At 40.9% G+C, this 23,776-nt stretch overlaps 1 protein-coding gene across 1 annotated transcript in view; it reads right to left on the bottom strand.

Moving 5' to 3' along the window:
* Window positions 1-11,914: 11,914 nt before the first annotated feature.
* Window positions 11,915-23,776, bottom strand: part of REEP3 (receptor accessory protein 3) — a 100,202-nt gene continuing 88,340 nt past the window's right edge. Inside the window, exons 7-8 of the mRNA XM_027062099.2 lie at window positions 16,570-16,715; window positions 11,915-15,478 (exon numbers count right to left, since the gene is read on the bottom strand). Coding sequence (XP_026917900.2) covers window positions 15,422-15,478; window positions 16,570-16,715 — 203 coding nt within the window. The 3' untranslated portion in view covers window positions 11,915-15,421. The remainder of the gene's footprint in view (window positions 15,479-16,569; window positions 16,716-23,776) is intronic.

The raw sequence follows: 23,776 nt of genomic DNA, 5'->3' as shown, positions 1-23,776 counted from the left end.
CCTGGAGCCTGTTTCGGATTCCGTGTCTCCCTCTCTCTGACCCTCCCCAATTCATGCTCTGTCTCAAAAATAAATAAACGTTAAAAAACATTTTTTTTAAATAAAAAAAAATTATCTTTAATAAGAAGAAAACAGCCCAGGGGAGACCATGGAGCCTGAAGTGCTATGGTATAAATCTGGAATCTTATTATAGAGTTTAAGGAAAGCTAGTCAAAGATTGGAGTCTTGCAAAGATCATCTGGGTACAGTGTGAAGAATGGATTAGAAGGAAGCGAATGAGAGGTATAAAATCCACTTAGTAGGCAGATAGAAGGATCTAAAGGAAAAAGTATAAAGTCTTTTATTTGTTTATTTATTTATTTATTTACTTACTTACTTATTTTTTTAAGTTTATTTATTTTGAGAGAGACAGAGAGAAAGAGCCTGAGCCAGGGAGAGAGAGAGAATCCCAAGCAGACTCCATGCTGATAGCAAAGATCTCGACATGGGGCTTGAACTCATGAACCGTGAAATCATGACCTGAGCTGAAACCAAGAGTCAGATGCTTAACCAACTGAGCCACTCAGGCACCCCCTGAAGTCTTTTTTTTTTTTTTTTTTTTTATAATGAGACACAAACCTGTGTACTTTCTCAGATCTCCTGACCGCCTCATTCCTCTCTGGGTCTGAACTTCCCCTGTGTCAAGCTCCTGCTCTACTTTTGAAATTTGATGATGTGCCACAAGTTGGGCATGGGATCTGCCTTCCTGGGAGCCACCAAGTGGTCAAATGATACAACCCAGAAGAAGTTCGAAGGTGTTCAGCTTTCTGGGGGTAAACTTTCACCAATGACAAATAGAGCCAGGAGAGAGGTCAGCAGATAGCCTTCCCTTCTCTTGTAGACCAGTGCAAGAGGTGGTTTCTCCTTGTAACCCTTCCAGAGAAGTCTCACAATTCACTGAGTGATTGTTGTGTCACTGCACAACAGTAACCAGGGTGGAAACACAGTGCATCTCACAGGGTCACATCTTCCCTTGCCTCATTCCCTTTCCCCCTTACTCTTGCTGTTCTGGGCTGGAGCCTCCTAAATAGAGTGCCTCACACTCTGCTGGGCTTAGGTTGCCTTTACACACAGTGATGGGGGAGCGAGTGGAGCAGAGGACAAAAATACAAGAGATATTTGAAGGTAGTATAGACACCAGTTTGGTGTCTGATCTTGTATGTGGAGAGCAAGGGACAAAGTGCATTTGAGATGACTCCTAGGTTTCCAGCTTGGACAACCAAGTGGCCAGCACTGGTACAATTCCTAGCACATACTAAACCCTTAGTCAATATTTACTGGATGAATCAATGCATGAATGATGCTACCACAACTAAGGCAAAGACTACAGGAGATATGTTTATCAACGTATCGTGTGTAGAATAATCTCAAAGAGATTTTACCAAACCAAGGGAGTGTTTCCAATTCTTTCTAATGCAGATATGTAAGAAGGAGTGAGTGACCAGGACTCTGGGAGGAGGAGTGAAATGTTGATCCCACAAGAGTGCTGACAGACTGTCCACAGTTCAAAGAGACTTTATTCTTGTTGAATCTAGCATTGAACCTAATCTGTTCCAGACAATACAGCAGAGTTAAAACTATCTCAATTGTCCACTAGTCACAGAGCTGACAGGTACAAATAATATAGTGTTAACTCCTGAACCACTCATTTATAAGCTATTTTCATTTTCATGAAAACCATAGAAAAACAGAGCTAAAGAGACTTCCAGAGATTATCTGGCCTAATTCCCCTGTTTCAGGGATGATTTGGCACACAGGTTTAGAAAAAGCACTGATACTTATTTTCCTGCAGGACTAACATTCAACTACCAAATAACAATATTATGTTATAGAAAAGCTGGCCAAGAAAAGCTTAAAGAACTGAAGAGTAAGGAACACTTTTGTTCAACTGTAACAGGGGTTACCTCCTGAAGGTACAATTTCTTTTTTGTGAAGTTAGGGATATTTTGGCCTAAATGGAATTTATGGGCAAGTATAAATGCTAGAGTAGAAAATGGGTGCAAAACAAATATTGTGCTTGGTGCTAAAACTAAAATTACTAGCCTAAAAACATAATGAAAACTCCAGTGCCAGTCACAGTAAAGCAGTATCTTATACTAAATTCCTTGAGAAGTGGAAAATCAAGTAAAGTCAAACATTTAAATAGGTTCTTTTAAAAAATATTCATACATTGCTTACTATATTCCAGGCACTGTCCTAAGAACTTTACAAATATTATTTATTTAATCATTATAATAATCTTATTGGCCCCTTTCGCAGATGAGGAAACTGAGGCACTGAAAAGGTAAGTAAGTTGCCCCAGGCCACACACCAATGTGGTGGGTTGAGGATTCAAACTCATTGCCCACCTGCTTTGCATGGGCCACGCTGTTCAGACAATGAGCATGTTGAAACACCCAGCACAGAGCACTGATTTTACTAAGAAAAGCAGGAGGAACAGAGAGGAACTGAGAAGAGAGCAGATTTGTGTCTCCCATCCCATGTTTATTTCAGTACATACACTTGCTGAGTAAAATGGTAAACTAATTACCCACACTATTTACATTGTTTTCTTTCTCCATTTCTCTCTCCCCCTCCCCCATTGAGTGAGTGTACTTTGATCCCCATATTTATATGCACCTACAATTAAACTCCGTTCTAAGAGTCAAGATCCATCTTGGAGCAGGAGCCAATCAGAAAGAAGCCCATGAGACGCGGGATGCATGGCATTCTCTTGAGTTTACACTAACTTAGGGATACCTTGTTTTCCTACTGCTGTTCCAAGTGGAGACTTTATATTCATCCATTTGGCAATTATTTTCTAGGTGCCCTTTATAAGACAGGCACTGGTTTAGACTGGAGATGCTTTGTTGAACAAGATCGACCATTCTATTTTTTGTTTTTCACGCCCAGCACAGAGCTTTAACTTATGTCCCTGAGATCAAGACCGAGCTGAGGTCAAGAGTCAGACGCTCAACTGATTGAGCCACCCAGGGACCCCTCAAAGCATACATTCTAGAGAGGAGACAAATAATAATCAAGTAACAGGTAGACATATAAGAGATTTGATAAGAAATATGAAAGGAACAGCTCTTTCTGCCCACAGGTCCTGTCCCTGTGCTTTAATAAAATCACCTTTTTTACACAAAAGAAAGAAAGAAAGAAAGAGAAAAAAGAAAGAAAGAAAGAAAGAAAGAAAGAAAGAAAGAAAGAAAGAAAGAAAGAAAATAAACCAGGGTGATCGGTGAGAGAGTAGCTATGGCTATGTTGCATCTATATTAATGGGATGCTCAGGGGTCCGCTCTTAGGTGACACTGGCCCAGATACCTGAATGAATTAAGGGGAAGCCCTGTGAAAATCTGAGTTGAAAACAGGGACCCTGAAGTAGGAGTCTGCTTGACATTTTTTGAGGAACAGTGACAAAGCTGGAATGACTAGAGAGGAATGAACAAGGAAGAAAGTGACAGAGGATGAGGTGAGAGAATCAGACAAGAGTCAAATCCCACAGGCTGTCATTGGGAGCGTGGGTTTTATTCCAAACGTGACGGGAGGCAGAGGATTTTGAACAGGAGAGTGAGCACATTTCATTTTTATTTTAAAAGTGTTGCTGCTGCTGCTTCACAGAGAATGAAATGTAGGGTAAGGGAGAAGACGCGGGGATAACAATTAGGAAGCTATTGCAGTAGGTTTGCCAAGAAACAGTGATGCTAGTATCGGAAGTGGTAAGAAGGGGTGGGGTTTGCCATGCATCCACATCCATATCCATAGGCATAAATTAGAGTGCCTGACGGGAATGGGTGATAGCATGTGGAGTGTGAGAGAGTGAGGAGTGTGGCATGTGAGAGAGAAGAATCTAGGGTGACGGGAAGCGGGGGGTTGGGGGGAGCTGCATTATTATTTGGAAATATCTCAGGGAAGACGATGACGGAAAATGGTATGGGAGATATTCTGAGGTAAAATGAGATTAGGGCTGTGGACACAAGGGCCACTGTCCTCCTTTCTTGGGGGACTTTCTTGTTAACATGACAGGAGGCCCACAAAAGGGCACACTTTTCTCATCCGGTCAGAATCATGGACACCTTCTGTTATAGTCCATTCTGCTGGAAAGTCAGAGCAGTCATGGCCAGAGGAGGAAAATTCTACCTTTTTTTTTTTTTTTTTTTTTCCTGCAGGCGGTGGAAAAACTTAGTAGAGGAGGGATCTGTGTATATAGAATCTATGCTACTATAAACACATAGGTATGTACCTCCTAGATTTAAAATAGACACACCAGTGTATACAACATAAATATATCCACTATGTGCGTAAACATATGTTAGCATTTACCTGGTTATAGGTACTTTACCTTGCTCAAGTCAGTACTGATCTGAATTCCTTCATCACCGTCCCTCATCACCCAATGACGATCATTCTCAAGCCCAAAGCGTCTCCAAATCCCTTCCTTCCCTCCTGTGGGCCCTGGCATACACAGGAAGTATCACCTGGACACCTCTAGAAACTAAAGAATGTTAGTGCAGGAAGGAAAAGGAAATCCAACCCCTTTACTTTACAGTGGAGGAAACAGAAGAATTTAAGATTCAGATAAATTCCAACAGCTGCCCTGTGTTCACAACAGCCTTTACTTTTTCAGACTTACGCCTTGTGTGCCATCTAAAATATTTCTAAACAAACAAACAAGAAAGAAAAGTACATTAAAAAATAAATAAGATAAAATATTTCTAAGTACCCACATTTTCATTTGATATGGGCGCTGCCCTGATCAGATTCCTCTGGGAGAAGATGTGCAGACAAGCAAAAGGCAAAGAAAGATGGTTTTTGCGCATGTTATCATCACCCTAGTGAAATCTTCTCAAAGAAGAGTGCTCTTCTCTGGGAAGTTGTTTTAATGGGGACACCCAGAAGTCAAATTCATGTTATAAAAAAGTCACATTCATGTACCATTGCCATTTCACCTAATTTCCTCTACTTAGACTGAAAGCTCTACCAGGGCAAGGATTTAGAGCCATGACTTCAGGGCTGCAGGTTCAGCAGGTATGAAGACTCATATTAAAGGGGTGAGCTCTGGAGCCTACCTTTTCCAACTGCCATTGCCCACAACTTTTATCTTAGTGATACACAGAGCCTGCTCTCACTGACCGTGATAATAACAGTACTGAATTCTTCCTGTGCATTGGGCTTTGTGTTACACGTTTGATTTGCACTATCTCACTAATCCTAATCCTTAAACCACCCCTGTGCTGTTACAGGCAGTTACATTTTATAATGGTGAGACTGAGGCACCAGGCACCAAGAGGTAGAGTACTCCGCCCCAGGTCACAGACTTAAGCAGTGGAAGAGCTATTCTTTGGACACTGTACCCTGACCACTTCATGGACTATGTGTTCTTTTGATTGTTCTCAGTGAAGCCCGGCAATCCTTGGGGAGAGGTAAACAAGCTAGTCCAGTTTCAGCTGGTGACTAGGGTGGGACCAGAGCCCTTTCATGCACTTTGCCCCTAATGGGGGAGATTTGCCATAAATTGAGGGCTGTGAATAGAATTATTTATTTTATTTTGGTGGAGAATATGTGATGACTGGGGCTGTCAGATGAAGAAGAACCAACATCCTTTAGCATTTTCCTGACGGTTGTGGCTTTATTTTAGGATGTTTTTCTCCTCTGTTTTTCTAAATTGTCACAAAACATTTGCGCAATGACCTGGGGCGTTGTGACACCCTTAGATGAAAATCTAAGGACAACTTGGATGACGGACAGTTTGCAAGCAAGAACACCGCCCGCCCTCACCTTGGTTAAATAAATCAAATGGAAACGATTTGTTCAGATCAGAGGATCTTCCAAAGTGCCCTGACTCCTTGGCAAACACTGTTGCTTAGCTGGACGTCAAAAGTCCAGCTAGAAACACAAAACGTTTGAGGGGCGCGCCGGCCTGCGCCAAGCAGCCTCCTCCGGCAAGCTAGGGTTTTCGAGAAAGTCCGGAGGGCTTGTGTGGCTCCTCCCTCTCCGGGTTAGGAACTGGGTGAAAGAGCTTTAGAGGAGCACGGCTCGCCGGCTCCCCTCGTCTGGGAGGACGCCTCGGGCGGTCCCGGGGAGGCGCATGGAGGCGGGGGGCGAGTTGCGGCGCGGGAGGAAACGGCTTCGTCTCAGCGCCAGAGCGGCGGGCCCACAGGGGGGAACCCCGCCCTCGGTGCCCGCCCGATCAGCGCGCCCCTCCCCTCCCCCCCCCACCTCCCCTTCAGTTGTAAAATCCCTCGAAGTGGGGCCGACTCGGGAGCCGGGCGGGCCCTTGGCTCAACCCCAACACCCCCAGCTCCCCAGACGCCCCAGCGCCGTCCTCGGCACGTCTCTAGCCTTCACCCACCATCCCAACACCCCTCCCCCTATCCCTCAGTGTGGCTCTAGCACTCCAACAGCCTCCGACCCCGGCTCCAGCATCCTCCCCACCCCCTCAAACAGCCCCAGCTACCCCTTCGGCTCAACCCGCGCGCCCCGGGGGCGGCTCCCGAGGCTGGACTCCAGCCGTTTGGCCTGCAGGGAGGAGCTGCAGCCGCGGAAGCCCCGCCCTTCGAGTTCTTGGACTCCCCCTGCCGCTTGAACATCTGGGTGCGGGGGTTAGTGTTCCAGATGTGGCTCCTGGGCGGCCAGATGTGCGCGCTCCTCCGCCCGGTGCCGGCGAGCCTGCCTGGACGTGTGGGAGGGGCTGGGAGTTTTCCCTCCGAGCTGACTTAAAAGCCGGCGGAACCTCAGCCCCCTGGGCTTTCAGCCTTGGCCTCCAAGCGCTCCCCGACGCACGCCAAACGGAAAAAATGTCCAACCCATCCCCGCTGCCCAGCAGCCCTCGGAACTTCTCAAACCAGCGGGGGAAAATAGAGCAGCTTTACAGGATTCCCCAAAGAAAAACCCTTGTGTTTAGACCAAGCAGGCCTAGCGCTGGCCCTGGGACTCCAGGTGCGCAGCCAGCAAACAGCAGGTGTGGGAGAGAAGTTGCAATCGAGTTGCATCTGGGGCTTGCCCTAAAGCGCTCTTTGACCGGTTATGGATTTCATTTTTGAAGTTGGAGGTCGTCTTCCACCTGGTACAAGCAGTTCAGGACGGGAGGAAAGCCAAGTGAACCCTGTGACTCAAACCCCTTGGAATGTGCCTGGAATAATAATGGGAACTTGAAAGGGTTTTATGGCCGAGGTAGCTGGTGGAGACGAGGCTCCTGCTCTTGCAGTTGGCGGGCGGCCGAGGGGGGCAGTATTGCCTTTTGCAGTGCGGCTGCATCTGCTAACAGGACAAAAATAGTCAGAGCATCTGGTTTAAGTCAACCAAAAAGCACTCTCTATCAGCTTAACCCACCGTCTTATGGAACCGACAGGGCAGGACAGGCCAAATGTATTCCCGGTGCTCCCAGTAATGGCTAAACGCAATCATATTTTACCACGGGTATTTCTAAGTGTCCTAATGCACAGTTGTCGTTATTTTAATGTTGCAACTTAGACTTCCTTTTCTGAGGTTGTGTGTGGGCATCTGCTCAAGTATTTACATTTGCGAGAAACGTTCTGAATATGTTGCCTTTTATTTCTCTCTTTCAATTTATGTTGTTGAACCATGAGGCCCTAGAATAGCAAAAAGAAAAAGTATCTGAGGCCAACATATGGGTTGTTTACACTACTAAATATATAGCCGTATTTCCCTCCCTTAACGCCCTACTCAGAATTCCAAAGGCAAGTTGGAACAAAAGGAAAATGTGTCTGAGTGTAAAAAGAGAATTTGTGCCAAGAATTACAGTCACAGAGTAAATAACCTTGTTTTCTCCTTCATCAGTGGCCGCTACCAAATCTCAATCTTGGAAGGTGGCCAACAGTCTGTCTGGTGGAGGGTGCTGCTAATTAGAGAGAGCCCATAAACCTCTCTGTCAAAGAGGGCATATGACCTTCCCTTCAAGTCTAAACAATAAAGCTGGCGAACTGCAGACTGCACTCCACACTGGCTGCCCTGAGGATTCCCTAAATAGGAACAGGATGAAGGCCAGGCTTAAGAGGTTACCATAGCTCTGCTCTCACACTTTGAGGAATTGGTCACTCCACTTCCCAGTATAACTTGTTTCAATTACCCTCTACAATCTATTTAGAGGAGAGCAGCTTGCAGAGAGAGCTCATTGTCTAATCTAAATGAGGAAGCAATTATTACTTGCCACTGTCTCATGTACTTTGAGACTGTCCGGTCAAATATCAACCACATCTCATGCAACTGTGCTTTGCACTTTGGAAGATGTATCCTTTTAATGACAATTACTTCCCCTTGCTTTTCTGAAACTCCCCCTTTACAATATTAAGGGCTTTTCCCCCCTCTTCATGCTTCAGTGTCTTTTCTAATTTTAGAATGTAAGTTATGGTAAGGTAAAGACCACAACCTCTCCTCTACATTGGCTAATGTTAAATATTTTAAAAACTATTTTTTGGTTTTTTGTTTGTTTGTTTTTTAGGCATCTTCTCAGACTATAGCAAAACAGAGTACCCCAAGTCTTTCCTTCTTTGTCTCATTTACTTCCCTGGGAGCCCCCTGCAAGTTTGCATTTTATACAACATGTTGCAAACTATAAATAATACAGCACCATTTTCTTCCAACATATGGAAACTGTCCCCTGCTATATATACTCACTGTACTTGCTTTGGACTTAAAAGACTGAAAGGAGTTCATCTCCTATGTAAAGAGGCATTTGGCCTTTTTTGTATGTTTTATTGGTTAAAACCCAGTAGGGAACAATGCACAAAAATTCTTGTGAACGGAGCACATAAAAGGGTTTACAAGGTGTGGTTTGAAGAGAGGAAGCCACACAGCAAGTGCTGGTGGAGAGAGGAAGGAAGGAAAGCACTTCCCGGGAGGATACTCCTCCCGTTGAAGCTACCACCTCTCTTCAGATCTCTTCCTGTTTGTCTCCGCCAATAATTAATAGTAAATTATCTGTCTTTTTTTGGTCTCCATTTGCAAAGCATCCTTTCTCTCCTTACTGAAGCTACTCCTAAGAGTGAAATCTATTCTTAACATCAAATAACTCAAAAACTTCACTCCATTCAGTTTTCTAAGAAGTAATCTGAAAATATTGCTTTAACACAGATACGCTAAGAATCTTCTCTAGGTGAGCTGTTAAATATTCTGTGATCACCAAGACAACCAAGTGTAATGGAGTTAACAAGAGTCTGAAGCCACAAGTGTTGTGCCTGGGTCCTAGGCTGGTCAATATTGAGTCCTGGTTTCTCTATCTACAAAACAGGGATGACACCTCTTCCCAAAATGTGAAAACAAACTGATACGCAAATGTTAGGTTATCACAGGTGAATACGAGAGACATTATAAGCCTTACAAGGTACTGTTCTTCCTCTTCCAAACCAACCATGTGCTGCAACAATCCTTTTCTCTGTAAGATAAATAAAACCCAGCACTTGTAATTTTTACATATAACTTTATATTTCAAGGTAAATATTTTCTTTTGGAACTTAATTAAGAATACCGTGATGGTTAAGTTTATGTGTCAACTAAGTAGGCCACAGTATTCAGACGTTTGGTCAGCGGTTTGTCTAGATGTTACTATGAAGGTATTTTTCAGATGAGATTAATATTTAGTTTATCAGTAGACTTTGAACAAAGAATATTACACTTCATAATGCGGGTGGCCCTCATCCACTTAGTCGAAGGCCTGAAGAGGAATTTACCTACGGTAGACCTTGGGGCTGGAGCTGTAACATCAACTCTTCCTTGGGTCTCCAGTAAGCCCTCTGCCCTGCAGATTTGGCACTTGACGACCTCCACACTTGCATGAGCCAACTCCTTAAAATAAGTCAGTCTCTCTTCCTTCCTCCCTCTTTTTCTCTACACGTGTGTACGTGCACACCCGTGTGCACGCACACACACACCCACATCTATTGGTTCCATTTTTCCGGAGAACTCTAATACAGATACCTAGTATTGATTCCTGTCACTACCACGATCTGTCATAGCAGTCAACTTTAGAGTAACTAGGCCTAACATTCTGAAGGGGGAAAAAACCTCCACCTATTATCCCATATTCTTTCTCAACACTTTGAGATAGCCTCATGGCAAAACACATTGTAATTCAGCCAGATATTCTAACCTGGCTTCATCAACTCTCACTCACTTCTTCCAAATTTAGCATTAAACAATGCTTGGAGGAGAAAGACTTCTTTCCCAAGGCTGATGTGCAAGACCATCTGCCCCTGCTGAAATTCTGCCTTCGATAAAAGGTATCCCCTGAGTATTGCAGGTGAGAGATGATGATGGCTTAAACTAGGTTAGTAGGAGGGGAGGGGAGTTTAACAAATTCAGGATACGGCACACCTTGTTTTATTGTGCTTTGCTTTACTGAACTGCATATATGTTACATTTTTTTACAAATTAAAGGTGGTGGTAACCCTGCATTGAGCAAGTCTATTAGCACCATTTTTCCAACCTCATTTGCTCACTTTGTTGGGTTTTTGTGTCACCTTTTGGTAATTCTTGCAATATTTCAAACTGTTCCACTTTTATATTTGTTATAGAGCTGCGATGAGTGATTAATGATTAGCATTTTAAAGCAATATTTTAAAAATAAAGCATGTACGTTGTATTTTTAGACATAATGCTATTGCACATTTAATGGACTGCAGTAAAATGTAAACCTAACTTCTATATACATAGGGAAACCAAAACATTTACTTTGCCTTGCTTTATTGTGATACATGCTTGACTGCAGTGGTCTAAAAACAAACTGGCAATTTCTCCACGAGTAAGCCTGTATATTTTGGACAGAATCAAAATACTAATGTACTGGATATAAGAGGTAAGGAAAAGAAGGGAATCAAGGATTAAAAACAAAACAAATTGGGGCACCTGGGTGGCTCAGTCAGTTAAGCATCCGACTCTTCGTTTTGGCTCAGGTCATGATCTCAGGATTCCTGAGTTTGAGCCCCACATTGTGCTCTGTGCTGACAGCACGGAGCCTGCTTAGGATCCTCCCTCTCCCTCTCTCTGCCTCTTCCCCACTAGGTGCACTTTCTCCCTCCCTCTCTCACACACAAAATAAATAAATAAATAAATAATAAAATTTCATTTTAAAGCATTATCTTATAAAAAGCAAAACCAGACCATGAGGAGAGTGTTTCAAGGTTAGAATATCCATGGGTAGGTAAAAGGGAGGAATGTTTTCCAGGGAACAATCAATCAATCTCTGACATGATTTTCATTGCATAAATCTTTCTCAAGAAGAGTGAACCATTTAAAGGGAGAATAAAATGGGAAAAATGCCACAGTTCATATATTCATTGTGTTCTTTTGAATTTTTATTTAAATTTCTAACTCCTTTGGATCACCACGAGGATGTACGTCCTAATAAAGATGAAAACATAACTCCATTTGGAAATGCTTTAACACATTATATATCAAAATGAAGTAACACAAAGAAACTTTTTTAAACATGGGATTTCTCTCTAAAGCTTAAATGTGAGGCAGACAGATGTCTGACTTTAAAACAGATGGAACCTCAGAACATTTCCAGGATACATAAAACTGAATTGTGTTATATTTTATGTCTGAGGCAGCTAACCAATACAAATTGATTAGCTAGGGTTTCTGTACTTTTTTAAAAAATCTTCCCATTCCAACATCCAATTTAACAATTCAATGTTTCTTTTGTAATCCTGTGACCATTCCGGAATGTATATGATTTTTTATAATTTGTTCTGTGATTTGGAATCTTTACTGTGTGCATATGTCATCTATTATATACATACATAAATATATATATATATATTATATATATATACACACACACACACAAAATATTACATACATACTCAATAATAAATATTATAAACTTATGGAACCCAACATAGGTATTCTGATACACACACACAAATACAAGTTGTCACTAATAAAATGAGTTTATTTTATATTAAAGTTTTCAAAAAACACATCTGTAAAATTACCCCCAGACTAGGCCTAAAGATAGCCTTTACAAAGAGTTTAAAAAATTATAAAACTGCTTTCTCTTAACTATTAAAGTACACAGATTTAAGAGGTGTTAGAGGTGAAAATATCAATTCATGGTCAATTTTTAAAAAGTTAATGTACAATAAATCTGTAGGACCCTACCAATAGACGAAATCTTAAGCATTTAGAGGAAAAAGCCATATTTTTCTTTCACAAAGTCTTACTCAGTAAACTTAGTAAACTTAAGTAAATGTAAATGCTGTTTACTAAGAAATATACACTGCCTACCACAGTAACAACGATCGCCTCAAAATCACCAAATTGCTTTGTCAATGAATCAGCCTATACGGGACAACATTTAGGAAACTGCTTGTCAATACATATTAACTCCTTAATCTTCCCAATACGAGAAAATCAAAATAAAAATTTAGTCCATTCCAATTAAACATACAAATTACTAATATTTCATAGAAGGTAACATTGGGTTATTTTTAACAACACAAAAGTTCAAGTATTACAGAAGCTCAAACTGTGTTATTTAAAAAAAAGACATGAAATAAAATGTATTTATCTAACCAGTGTTTTACAGAAATTTGGAGTATTTACATATTTTATAACACTGTAGAAATCTTTGGTGGTGACATATGGATTAGTTCCCTGAACATATTTTAATAATTTTGTTCCATCAATCTGTATAGTCAAGTACTTATAATTAGCAAATGCTGACACTTACCACTTTCTAGCCAAATCCACGTACATATATGGAACAGGGAATCGTGTGGAGGGAATCTTGTGCAGGACCTAGGTGGGTTTACATAATTAATTACTTAGCAATAAGACATACTTCTGGCTCTTTTTTATCCCAGAAAAAGCATGGTAAACTGAAGAATGATCAACTGTCACTTCCAAAACCTCTGGAAATAGTTAATATTAGTGCACAAGTTGAAGAAATATATAATAAAACACCGGCTACAATTTCTGCATAAACTTCAACAGCCACCAAAATAGCGCCCTTAAATAGGCTTGCGCAGCGTCTGATGCCCATTCACCAAATGGTGGTGGTGGGAAAGCAAGGCACTGTGGTCTAGAGATAAAGTTCCTTCTTTTAAAAGCAGTGGATTCAAAAGCAGAGAAACAAAAAATGGCCTGCTCCACTTTAAAAGAGGCTAAGATTTGTGGGCTTATCATACAAAGTTCAAAGGAAAGGGCATGCTAAAACACACACAAGAGAAAAGCAGCAAAATCTCAGAAATGTAAGAAAAGGAGAGAAGGGAAGTAATAGAACAGCAAAATGACATCCATCGCCTGTAAGGATGTAACAGGAGAAAGAGATCAGAGGGAACACTGTGTGGAGAGAGAGATTTAAAAAGGACATTCATTACCTCTTTGCAACTGGTCTTGTCTTTGTTTGTAGGAGTGTAAAGGGATAAACAATCCCTCCGATTTAGAGCAGTATTTATGAGATTACTATAATTACAGAATAGGTTTAATACTTTAGTCTTAGGAAACATAAAGTGGCACAGAGCAGCCCCCAGAGGTAATGTTTTTATATAAAGTCACTTACATGACTTTGTCAGGCAACTCGAGATGACGCTGCCTTTGGGTAGGAAAGAGAAACATGGTGTAGCATTTACATTGGTAAGTCTAGGACTAGGCAATGTAAATAAAAACTCTCTTCCAAGAGTTTATAATCAGGATTTCTAGGAATTTTGAACACAAATGAGTCTTTTTAGAAAACTAAAAGGCTAAAAATTAGTCACGGTAAAGTAATGAAGACACTCATAGAATTAAACTTTCAGAGAAACAAAGTTGAGGGAATTTTTTCTTGGTGTCATATATGAAGAATGTGAGAGAGTCTAGATAATGTTTTAAGAGAATGTATCAAGAGAAATGTATGAATTAAACTAAGGTAGTCCTAAGTAAACATTCTATCCTCTGCCAACAATCCGAGGAGGTCCTGAATATACATTGCCAGCTGGTTTCACTTCTTAAAAGGTAGAAAGGTCAAAGATCTCACAAATCTCACTCATTGTTTTCTCTTTTGGACAAACAGAACAGTCAAGTAAATTATCTGAATGGTTACAACTGTACCAATTTGATGAGTGATCACTAAAACCACCACCATTAACAGAGTTAATGCATAGTTATCAATGCAACCTAAAAAAGCCTCCACATTTAGTAACTCACAATCTCTTGGATTAAAATATATTTTTCTAATATCTATTCTAATAGTTTCTAGTATGTAAGATTAACATCTGTATTTTGCATTGGCACCTATATTCAGGAAATGATCTCAGCCAGAAAGATGAGTGATTCAAATGTAGTCAATACAGATTTATAAGTCAGCAGCACATAGGAGGTCAGCCTTGTGAATGGACTGACTGCTGGATAATTTCGTGACTCTGTTTCACAAAAGCTACTACTTTTTTTTTTTTAAAGCTACTGCTTCTAAATGCTGAAAATGTCACCAGTGTTAACAAAAACATGCTAAATTTGACTACCAATGTAGGGTTAAATATGGAAAACTAGTTGATGTCTAAAACAGCTTCTTATCTATAGAGAGAATTAAAAATAGTTAAAGTTGGACAATTAGGTATATTTTCATATTATTAGAACCTAACAAATTTAACAAATGAAACCCACAGGAAAAGAGATGATGAAATTCGAGGCATAAATGTGACATGTCAGGATATGACAAATAACAATAAAGTGTCAGTAAAGCTTAAAATAAATGTACAGTCGTAAATAAGTAAACAATTTTCAAGTGTGCAAAACTAGTCAGGAATAAAAGTGCTATGTGGAGACCTGGCTTTCAAATATTTGTTTCGAAAACGTTCAGCTGATGGTGGAAAAACCGACAAGTATGTTAAAAGTAAAAATTTGAAGAATATATAAAACACACTATATCTTACATTATGCCCTTGTCCTATCACTGCTGATCAGAGGCCTATCTAATTACTATCCTCATGTGATAGATATAACATAAACGGAGGTAAACACAATACAATACCACAAAGGCTGATGTATCTTAAACTGTAAAAAGACTCTTTTCAAGTATACTGTGGGTTTGTGTTTCATCTTAATGTCCCAGGCACTCAATGTTGTTGAGGAATTTGAAAACAGATAACACAATTTTCTACTATTTCTGAGATATATATGTATATCTATAAATGTATACATATATACATATGTATGTACATATGTACATATGTATACATTTATAGATATACATATATATATATAAGCTTTGCATAATTACCTGGAGTAGTCAGGACATGGAAGTAATGGTTAAAGAAATAAAAGCTACTTAGATTGATGAAAATAAACCCTATCACCGCCACAGTTTAAAGTATTATTTTAACGTGTAAATCCTGGATAATGTTAGAAGAAAAGCTGATGGATTAGCATAACTTGTCTTGGGATCTTGAGGTGCAGATGACTAAAAATACACCTGTGGTCTCTTCTTCACTTTATATTTTAGTGACCCATATCGCACCTGAAGAGAGAAATGTGTCATTATTACAAATTAGATGATTACTTTTCAACTTAGAACTTAATAGCTCATGATCATAGTAATATTTTTTAAAGCTTTTCTAATATAAAGAATCAATTATCCTATAAGTGTGTATTCAAAAGACATGGCTACTTATGTAACATTATAAAAACATTAACTGTTCTTATTTGTGCTTCGCCTGGTAGGTCAATGAACATTGCTCACAATGATCTGACCATTCACTGTAATCCTCCTTTCCAGACACAAAGACAGTATATTATTATAGATAAACTTCTAGTTAGTCCTCATACAGGGTTGGTTCAAAGAAAACTATGTAGTTATTTTTGTCAGTTGCTTTCTTTGCTTAGGCGTAGGGCTGGCACTGGGTGCTCATGACAACCATATGATTTGCTATATAAGAATACCATCTTCTGCTTACAGGGGAAGACTAGGAATTTATCATTTTGCAAACTTCCAGAGATCCTAATATATCCGATCTGAATAAAGAATTTTTTTAATTAAAAAATTTTTTTTAAATGTTTTTTATTTATTTATGTTGAGAGAGAGAGAGAGAGAGAGAGCAGGGGCAGGGGAGGGGCAGAGAGACAGGGAGACAGAGACTCCAAGCAGGCTCTGCACTGTCAGCGCAGAGCCCGAGGCGGGGCTTAAACTACCCAACGGTGAGATCATGACCTGAACCAAAATCAAGAGTCTGATGCTCAACTGACTGAGCGACCCAGGCACCCCTTGAATAAATAATTTTTTTTTAAGTTTATTTATTTACTTTGAGGGAGAGATAGAGCAAGCAGGGGGAGGGGCAGAGGCAGAGAGAGAGAGAATCCCAAGCAGGCTCCACACTGCCAGAGCAGAGCCTGACGTGGGGCTTGAACTCACAAACTGTGAGCTCATGACCTGAGCTGAAACCAAGAGTTAGGTGCTTAACTGACTGAGCCACCCAGGTTCTTCCTGAAGAAAGAATTTTAAATGTAACTGCTGATCTACCACTGGGTTCCTTCCTTTATGGATCGCTAATATCCTGGATGATAATGCCTTCAACACCAATCATTAGGAAAACAACTCTGTACAGGACTAACCTCTTTGCGGCCTTTCACGGTTTTCACGGATTTCATGCTTTGCGATCTTCGAAGCCCTTTGTGCGTTAACATCTCATCATCAGAATACGGCCCTTCGGCTTCTTCATCGGTTTTCTCATCTCCGTCTTTCAGCGGAATTCCATAACCTAAACAGGTCAAAACCAGCATGTTTCGGGGAAAGGACACCGCTCCATCTGAGCACACTTCGACGCATGGTCTGCATTTGCCTGCTTACTCCTTCCTCTCCCTTTCTCCTCTGGAATGTGCTCCCCGCCCTTTATCATCAATCATTGCCCCGTGCACTATTCTAGATGAGGCTCATAACTCACTTCTTCCCCTGACTATTCCTATTTTCACCATGCATTTTTCAGAATGATTTTAAATAATTGATTTTTGAGGAGGTAACACTTTGTCCAAAACTCAGAGAACATAAGCAGATCTCCTCCCTGCCCTTTCTCCTTTTCCTGAACTCTAAACAATCTAAGCAATTTTGTGTTTCATTTAGTCATTTGTGCCTTTGACTTTAGTTAGAAATTAAGGGTTTCCTCCCACTGTGTGTCAAAACTTCTGTCAAGATTGGGAAAGGGAGGGTGAACGTAAGGAGTCAGATAAGACCCAAAGGGGCTAGAACTTTGAGAGAGGTTGGGGGGGGGGGGGCAGGCCATGGAGATGTTAAAGCAACACTGTTGCAGCTGCTGAGATGAAAGCCAGCCAGGCAGGCCTCAGCAATTACAAACACCACAGGCTACGATGACAGATGTTAGTCAAAGAAAACAGCCGCATCAGGAAGGTCAGCAAGAGGTCCTGCGGGTGTGCTAACAGGCCGCTGTGTGTTGCGACAAAAGACGGGTCATTGGTCAATATGCAAACTTGCAGGTAGTCAGGCTGGTTATTGTCAGGAAGTCTGACAGCATCCTGATGCCCAAGATTCAGAGACAGGAACACTCCCATTCCTGAAACAGTGGTTATCAAGCTTAGTAGAGTTTATTAGTAAAGGCACATACTAAGAGTCAGAACTTACTAATACAAAGACTGCTAGGCCTAGGGTGGGGCTGAGAATCTATATTTCTATCAAGTTCCCAGGTGATGCTTATCCTAGGGTCCAGGGCTCGAAACATTTGAGAACCATTGCCTGGATGGAGCAAGAGAGGGGCCCAAGTCTGTGGCAAGAAGAGAGCTAGGCAAGTTATCAAGACAAGGGTGAGGTTACAAGGCCCCATTAAGTTTCAAATTCTCCTTTAATAAAGATAAGGAGCATAAATACCTACATCTTCAGGTGAGAAAAAAGTAGTTTTTCCAGGCTCAGGTGGGGGCAGTGGATGGACTTCTTGCATGTGAAGAAAAAGATACTGAACAAACGTTTATTAATCCGCTCTCCCAGGCCATGAGTAACTTGAGACTCACTGAGCAAACCATGAAGAGTTGTTAATAAGCTTTTTTGTCTCATAATAAGAGACATACCTTTAGATGTAAATTATGCAAGCACAATTTTATGCTGCCAGACTACTAGGCTAAAAATTAGGGAGGATTTGGGGATAGAATCGGTCATGATTTAGGCCAAGATCCATTGCCCTCCCACTCCTCCCCCGTCAGTCCAAGGAATTGTGTTCCAGGTAGAACAGAGAGCACTTGCCGGGAGCGAGGGCAGGGGGCACACGACTACCTAGAAGAGCTGCAAGCAGGCCAGTGTGGCCAGGGGAGGGGAACGGTCAGTGGTCCTGAGAAGATGCTTCTGATGGGATGGGATTGGAACCTTATTCAAAAGATGATTATACACACACCTTATTCTTTCTTTGTTTCCCAATTTCAGGTAACAAATCTTATTAGCTTTCTAATTATGGTTTCAGAGAAAGTTAATGGATTGATTCATTATTTCACAATATTCAAAAAATTCTGTGTTTGGCAGTGCGCTATATTATGGGGATACAGTGATGAAAAAGACACAACTGTCATCTTTTACTCTAAGAAACTTAGTCCAACAAGGGAAGGGAACAGACTTTAACAGGCATGACAGCACTATAATAGATGCTGTAAATTGAAGATAAGGATGGGGTGGGTGCTATGGGAGCCTACAGTAAGATAATTAACTCAGCCTGGGGGTGGGGGAAAGTGGGCTGTGAGAGAGGACTTCTTGTAGGAGGTGGTGGCTAACTTCTGGAAGGCTCATGATTCAATACAGCCACACATGATGGAGTGGGAGAACAAGGCAGGGGAGCGAATACACCAATGCTACTGAGTTTGGACTTCACCAGAGAGCAACGTGGGGGGCCACTGAGGCATTTTAAGCGGAAAGGTGATATGATTACACTTGGGTTCTTTCAGAGATTCCTTTTGCACTTTGGGGAATGAAGTGGATGACACAGGACACAGGGAGGTTACTGCAGTATGGCAGGTCAGAGATGATGGGGTCCAAGGAGCAAAGACAGAGACAGGAGCCAGATTTGGGATCCACAAGGAGATGAAATTGACAAGTTTAACTTAGCAATTGATTAAACCAAACTATGCGTCAAAGAGCGAGGAGTCAAGTCAAATATCTTCGCTAAAATATGCATTTTTCTATTCCACTTAAAACCTGGAAACGAGTATGTATGAACATTCTGCTGTGAGTGCTGGAAATAGTGTTAATCAAAGTTGTCCAAGGATTTAAAAGTGTTCAGAGTAGGAGGGAGACCTGAGACTATGAGGGAAGCCCAAATCTGGGTGTCTTATCACAGCAGGCACTCAGTGAGATGGCTGAGTGGTTTACAGGTCTGCCAAGCCCAGGGAAAGCGAAACTAGTGGGGTACTGCGGGGCCATACAAAGGTGATGCTAAGTTTACATTAGTGATCTACACTGGAGGGAGTCGTTCCACACACATTCCTGAGGAGCAGTGACTGGGGACCCAAGGCTGAGGAGCCTGTATTGCCCGGGGCCCTGTAGATGTCTGGCCAGCTTCAGCCCAAAGCTCTGTTACCATTTTAGGAAACCAGCAGATGCTTTTGCAAACTGACCTGGTATTCACAGCTCACACATGTTACAGTTGGTATATTTTAAGTTTTCCCATCTTATATTAATATAGGTGTAGAATCACAGAAAGTTTGACCTGGAAGGCACCCTGGACCTCTTAGAGGACTTCACTGCCTATTAGCTGTGAGAGCCAAAGTACATCTTGCCTCTCTCCAGGCCTTTCTTTTCTTTTTTAAATGTTATTTTTTATTTTTTGAGAAAGATAGAGGGGGAGAGGGAGAGAGGGAGAGGGAGAGGGAGAGAGGGAGAGGGAGAGAGAGAGAGAGAGAGAGCAAGAAGGGGAGGGGCAGAGACAGAGGGAGAGAGAGACTCCAGAGCAGGTTCCGTGTTGCCAGCACAGAGCCTGATGTAGGGCTTGAACCCACAAGCCGTGAAACCATGACGTGAGCCGAAGTTGGACGCTTAACTAACTGAGCTACCGAGGCTCACCAGGCCTTTGTTTTCTTCAATGGTAAGGTAGTGAGACAGATGAAAGATGATGGATGAGTTTCCATGTGAATGTGAACTCTGACCCCGTTGAGCTGTTGGGAGCATTATGTTGAGGGGGACTGTGAACTAGTGTCGTAAAGTGCCACAGTCCTTCAGCAATGTCTGCCACCATGGGCACGGGAGCAGGGAGCAGGCATGTCACCCATCTGCCATCTTTGACTAAAGCATCTCTAAGGTCGCTACCTACTCAAATTATTTGAATTCAGAGTTCCAGCCCCAACTGTCTCCCTAAGTGTAGCCTTTTTATAAATTAAAAAGAGAAAGAATAAGAATTAGCTTAGGAACCTTGGATACCTCATTTATGTCATTGACTATGTCAAGGGCTATCTTGACAGGTAATTTAATCTCCTTATGTCTCAGTTTCATCATCTGAAAAATGAGTATAAAATATTTAACCTGTACAGTCATCTTAAGGATTAAGTAAATATGTAAAGCACCTAAAACAAAGAATATGTGCTTTATTTCTTTATGAGCTGGTACTAAAACTGAATATTGAGCCAATTTTAAATAATATGGGAGAAGCAGTTTCTTTGCAGAAAAAACATTCCCACTTATCACAACGTGGTGTTCTTTCAAGGGATGTGAACATCATGTTCAAGGAGTCCATTTTCTTACAGAAATGCATCTGGAGGGAGCTCTTTTTGCCATGGTGACAACATGAAGATTTGAATAGCTTCATCAAAGCAGAATTTTTCTTGACTAGCCAACCTCAAACCAGTCAGAGCAGGCCATGAGGAGTTTTCAAAATGGAGCCACTTTTCCAAATAATTTGAGTTTGCTTGTGTGAACAAGCAGATCATCTGGGGTAAATGTATTAATCACATGAACAAGTAAAAAGACTTTGCAATGTGAATGTGATTACCACACTGAAAAACTTATTTTTTTCTTGAGGAATTTTGGAAGTAAATGAAATAAAAAATAATTCATGACCTAAAAATTGAGTACCTGGGTTGTTTTTCAAAAGAAAGAGTACTGTTCTTTCTGATTTAGGAAATAGGTTGATTAATAAAAAAAAAAAAGATCACTGAAGTCTCATACTCGAACTGAACACTGTTAACATTTTAGCAATACCCTTCCAGACTCTTCCCTATGTATACACATTTGAAAAATAACTTACATATATTAATTCATTTCATCTATTTATTGTGTCTCTACAGTGTTGGCTTATAACACACAGATTGTTTTGTTATTGTTTATTTCCCCACAATCTGGATATGTTTTTATGTCAGTACGTAGAGAACGACATTACCAATTTTCGTGGCTAATAAACCATGCTTTTGCTTAACCATTTCTTTTAGGCGTTTAGTTTGTTCCAATATTATGTTACTATAAACAACGAGATAATTGTTCTTGTACCTACATCTTTGAACACTTGTCTGATTATTTCTTTATGACATAGTCTTAGAAGTTTCTTGCTGAGTTAGAGGGAATACATTTTGATAATTATTGCCAGATTGTCATCAAAAGGATTATTCCACTTTAAACTCTCATACAAAGTGTATGAGAGTGTTTGTTTCCCAACATGCTTGCTGTGGTGATTTTCAAACATGTCCACAAATTCTGACACTTTTCTCCTCTTCTATTAAATCTTTTTTCCTTTTTTCTTTTTAAGGTAATCTCTCTGCCCAATGCAGGGCTCGAGCTCACAACCCTGAGATCAAGCGTTGCACGCTCCACCAACTAAGCCAGCCAGGCGCCCCTCCTCCTCTCGTAGGTACCAGTCTCAACAAACTGCCATGAGGCGGAAGTGAGGCTGCATGACTTCTGCCACTTGGGTTGAAACACCCTCTCTGTGAGCTTTTAGCTGCCAGATAAGAAGCCCCCCACACTCTCAGAGACCATGTAGAGAGACGTTGAGAAGGAGAGGCCAGAGAAGCCCCAACTGTTTCAGCCATCACCTGTTTGACTCTTCACAGCTGAAACAGCACACATGTGAATGAAGAAGACTTTGAGATTCTGACTTGAGCCCCAGGTGCTGTTTGTAGCTGCCTAAGACCTTGAGCAAGATCTCCCTCCCTGAGCCCAGTCTCCCCAGGTTCATGAGCAAAAAAATGACTGTGACTTTTTCAGGTCACTGTTTATAGTTCGTTACACAGAAACAGATAACTAGAATAATTACCAACACAGAGAGCACTGCTAATTAAAAAAATATTTTTGCCAATCTGGTGAGGAAAAATTACTGTCATTACTATTTTAATTTACTCTTTCTTTGTGTGTGAGGCTGAATGTCTTTTTCATGCTGTATTCTTTAGTAGAATTAACAATAATTGGCTTGAAAGAATTCTTTGTATTGTTAAAATCTGAACCCTTTGCCTGTATCACGAGAATATTTCTTCTAGTTTGTTTTGTATGGTATTTTTCCCTTATATGTTATATATATATTTTTTTATATAGAAAAACCTCTCAAGTTTTTCCCTTATGTCTTCTAGTTTTGATGTCATGCTTAAGAATTCTGGTTTAAATATATACTCAGGAATTTCCTACTATATTATAGCTTAGTATCTTATATTTAAGTCTTAATCTTTTAAGTATTTTGATGAAAGGTTTGAGATAGAGGAATAACTTCATCTTCTACCCCATCTTCTAAGTCTAGCAATTATCCTAACACCTCCCCCACCTGCCTGAAAGGCCATCATTCTCATCTGATGAATTTCCATGTATATCTTGGACTTATGTTTATATAGACTGTCTATTATTATCTTCTCTTCAACTCTTCCTGTCCTGGAACCTTATCACTTTTTAAAAAAGAAATTTTTTTAATGTTCATTGATTTTTTTTTTTAATGTTTTTACTTATTTTTGAGACAGAGAGAGACAAAGCATGAGCAGGTGAGGCGCAGAGAGATAGGCAGACACAGAATCTGAAGCAGGCTCCAGGCTCTGAGCTGTCAGCACAGAGCCCGACGCGGGGCTAGAACCCACGAACTTGAGATCATGACCTGAGCTGAAGTTGGGTGCTCAACCAACTGAGCCACCCAGGCGCCCCGTTTGTTCATTGATTTTTGAGAGAGATAGACAGAGCATGAGCGGGGAGGGCAGACAGAGACAGAGACAGAATCTGAAGCAGGCTTCAGGCTCTGAGCTGTCAGCACAGAGTCTGATGTGGGGCTCAAACTCTCACGAGCTGTGAGATCATGACCTGAACTGAAGTCAGATGCTTAATCGACTGAGCCACCCAGAAGCCCCTAAAAAAAATTATTTTTTTAATGTTTATTTTTGATAGAGAGAGAGAGAGAGGGAGAGAGAGAGAGACAGGGCATCAGCAGGGGAGGTGCAGAGAGAGAGGGAGATACAGAATCCAAAGCAGGCTCCAGGCTTGGAGCTGTCAGCACAGAGCCTGATGCAGGGCTTGAACCTACGAACCGTGAGATCATGACCTGAGCCGAAGTCAGACGCTTAACCAACTGAACCACCCAGGCGCCCCCTAAAAAAATATTTTTAAGACAGATTGTTTTTGTTAAATTTTTTCCTTAGGGAAGAAGGCTCAAAGTATGTACCATTCTGTAGGAAACTTAGAACTTGTGCAAAGTAATGCATATTAAAATTTTAATTTAATAACTGAATAAGTTCCTTTCTTGTACTGCTACTCTTTACTTCATATTTCTCTAATTTTGTTGTTTTAATTTCATGGCTTAAAATCTAACAGAAGACCTAAATAGCATCTTACTACCTTAAAATATTTTAGCCCCATTATTTTAAGTTTAATAGATGA

Source organism: Acinonyx jubatus, chromosome D2 (assembly GCF_027475565.1).
Source record: "Acinonyx jubatus isolate Ajub_Pintada_27869175 chromosome D2, VMU_Ajub_asm_v1.0, whole genome shotgun sequence".
NCBI classification, from domain to species: Eukaryota; Metazoa; Chordata; class Mammalia; order Carnivora; family Felidae; genus Acinonyx; species Acinonyx jubatus.
The sequence above is the reverse complement of the archived record's forward strand: the minus strand, read 5'-3'. Positions and strand labels throughout refer to the sequence as shown.